The 3,206-nt window shown below is 38.6% G+C and overlaps 2 protein-coding genes across 3 annotated transcripts in view; one reads left to right on the top strand and one right to left on the bottom strand.

Annotated features, from left to right (window-relative positions):
* Positions 1-3,206, top strand: part of PRKG1 (protein kinase, cGMP-dependent, type I) — a 1,720,113-nt gene that overhangs the window by 948,527 nt on the left and 768,380 nt on the right. The gene's annotated exons all lie outside the window — the stretch shown is intronic.
* CSTF2T (cleavage stimulation factor, 3' pre-RNA, subunit 2, 64kDa, tau variant) overlaps positions 2,905-3,206 on the bottom strand; it is a 2,360-nt gene continuing 2,058 nt past the window's right edge. The window contains exon 2 of the mRNA XM_006831108.1: positions 2,905-3,146. Within this exon, the coding sequence (XP_006831171.1) occupies positions 2,905-3,146 (242 nt within the window). The remainder of the gene's footprint in view (positions 3,147-3,206) is intronic.

The following is a 3,206-nucleotide window of genomic DNA, read 5'->3' as shown; positions in this document are numbered from 1 at the left end:
ACAACAACAACAATCAGTGAAGGTGTCTCCTATCACCTATTTCTAATTTGTATTTCTCAGGCAAAGTTGTCCCAGACCATTTGTTTTAAGTTGAGTCTAATCCGTTGTAAGAAAAGCTGAGGTACTTTTAACCTACTTAATGAGTATATGGGGTCCTGGCGTGGTGCTGTGGGATGAAGCACTGGACCACAAGGCTGGTCTGAATCACAAGGTCTGTGGTTGAAACTTACCAGCCGCTCCTCGGAAACCCTGTACAGGGTTTCTGTGTCGGAACCGACTCGACAATACTTAACAAATTGAGCATACAGGAGTCCTGGTGTGGTGCTGTAGGATAAGCTCTGGAATAATTACTAGGTCAGTGGTTCAAACCCACCAGCCGCTCCTCAGAAACCCTATACAGGGTGAATATGAGTCTGAACCAACTCAATGGCACTAAGCAACAATTTGAGTATACAAAGATAAATAGGTCCTTTTCTTCAAATAGTCATGGTCTTTTAGTGTGGAAATACAGTTAAGTCAGTTCTGACTCAGTGACCCTCTATAGGGTTTCTGAGTAATGGCTGATGAGTTAGACACCTACCTTGTGATTCAAACCAACCTTGCAGTTGAGTGACTATCCTACAGCGCCACACCTGGACTCTGGAAACAGGTGTAAGGAGTAAGAAAAGTACACATAGTGCACTGAAATATCAAGTACTGTCAGTAATGAAGATGCATATCAAACACTTTGGGAATAGAGCTCACTGTGAGGAGTATGAACAGAAGAAAACACCCTGAGTGTCACCAAGATGTTGCTGCTGCTACCACCCATAGAATAACACGTGCCTCTACAGTCATTTTTGTTGTGAAACTGTCTATCTAGATAATGGAGTCAAAGAAAAGGGATGGATTTCTGTTCATTTCTACAATAACACTGCCTTTTTCATAAAAAAATTATACTAGAAACCAGGCCCCATGTTCTCTCTTTCACATAATGTGTTTATTAAAGACAAGCAGACACACCAGATAGCAAAGTCGGCCCTAATTATGCGTTCTTTTTATTTGTTGTTGAATGAAAAGCTTTAACTACAATGAAAAACGTTAACACTTAACAGTTTTTGGCTAAAGCCCTTTAGTGAGAGCTTTCAACTGTAATTTCAAGGTAACCAAGCCAACTCTGAATTATTATTAACCAGAACTATTATACATGTAGCATTATCATTCCAATCTGGGAGAAGCATACTGAAAACATGGGAAAGCTAACAAGATGTACTGAAAAGTAAACTAAGTAGCAGAACACAACCGTACAGGGATGATGCACTTTGTAAAAAGAGTAAATTAATCACTAAGATATAAAAACCTTGCAAAGTAAAAATACCTATCTCTAGCTCTCAGGTCTCTCATAGTAAATGTAATTTTCCCCTCTGTATCTAGTTACTGGTTTTTCTCCTGCAGAGAAACATCACCTGACTACTTGGGAGTTTATGCTTCTGTTAATACTTGCTCTGATACACGTTTCTTTGTACCCACATCCTCCAGGATTGAAAAGAAATAAGCTCTAAAGGAGTGTCATGAAGTCCCACCTTTTGACTGACTTTAAATATGATCTCAAGTGCATTATCTCAGAATTAAATGCTTTCATTTCTTGTAAAAAGTAAGATGAAAAATAAACCAGCTGAGAAGATAATTCAGGCTCAAAAACATACCATTCATTACCTACTTGGGCCTCAGTTATCCAGATAAAATGGCGATAGTAAAATAGGAAATAAGAAACTAAAACACATGCTAAATGTTGGTGAGACTAAGACTTTTAACTCCTGATTCTGGTTGAGCAGATGAATACCATCTGTATATGGAAGCTAGTTACCAGGAAATGCAGAGCTTTACTGAGTGAAGTCCTCAGCTTTTCACGAAAAGTCCAATGCTATGTCTAAATTCTCCAGATCAGTTGGTCTCTAGATGGTTTGGGAAGAATGTGAGAGAATTACTTTGATTCATATTTAGAGTTCAAAAACAGTTGGGAAATAAAAAGATGCTGAGAAATTACTGAGTCTAATCAGAGCAGACATAAGTAACCTGGTTAGAACTAGCTAAGCAAAATTATTTCTTAGGGCCAGATCAGAACAGTGTGGGTCTCTAATGAGCAAAATAAATGAAACACCATCAAACCAATGCATTGTTTGATTTTCCAAGTAGCATCACCTTAGAAAAATTAGCTAAAACACAAGTTTAAACTTAACCAGTTAGCAGTAACATTTCAAAATAATTCCATAACACAAACACAAATGTTTAACACCTAACATATCATTCAATGGCCACCAAAATGTAATTTCTTGTTTTAAATGGGTTACCAAAAATTGTACCTTATAATTCTGAGGTAAGTTTTATTTTATCATAACCAAAAGTCCAAACTCATTGCGGTCTGTCCACCTGGAATAGCTGGTGGGTTGCAACTATCAACTTTTCTATTAGCAGGGCATCACCAACCTTCCTGACTATACAACTCAAATGCTCAACTCTATTATCATCTTCCCACCTTAATAGGTCAACTTTTAGTCTGTAGTTTTTACATAGTCCCACCCAATACTTAAAACGTAGTTAACATGTTGTTCAGACTTTTCATATTGCTACATATCCTTTTTAACCTTCTTTGCTAGAACATAGTCATATTGTTATTTTTGATACATTTATGAGGACTTACAGTGTGACCTGGCCTACTCTCTCTCCCAGCTACCCACAAGAACAACAAAAAAGCAAATTAGAAAGACAAAGACAAGAAATAATCAGATTAGTACCTAAGAGGGACATCTTTATCATTTTAATCTTTATAATTTTAAAGTATGGGGATGCAGAAGTCAGTTTTTACACCCATTTTCCATGCTACAAAATTAACTGAGACTAATGCTAAAAATTTTCTAAAACCTTTCAAGAAGCTCCAGTGGATTTCTGGATTTGTTCCTTTAAAATCAGGATGCTCTGCCTTTGCTCAGGAGGTAGCATGGCAATCTGATCTGCAGTCAGCTGAAGAACCTGCATGATCAAAGCTGCTTTTTCTTGATCCTGTGGAGTTACTTGGCTCTGCCCAGGGCTAAAACTGCTAGGCTGGCCTCCACCTTGCTTGCCAGCCCCCTGCATGCCTCCTCCTTGTATTCCAGCCCCCTGCATGCCTCCTCCTTGCATTCCAGCCCCCTGCATGCCTCCTCCTTGCATTCCAGCCCCCTGCATGC

This window comes from Chrysochloris asiatica, unplaced genomic scaffold (genome assembly GCF_000296735.1).
Source record: "Chrysochloris asiatica unplaced genomic scaffold, ChrAsi1.0 scaffold00003, whole genome shotgun sequence".
NCBI lineage: Eukaryota > Metazoa > Chordata > Mammalia > Afrosoricida > Chrysochloridae > Chrysochloris > Chrysochloris asiatica.
Note: the sequence above shows the minus strand (reverse complement) of the source record. Positions and strands in the feature narration are given on the sequence as shown.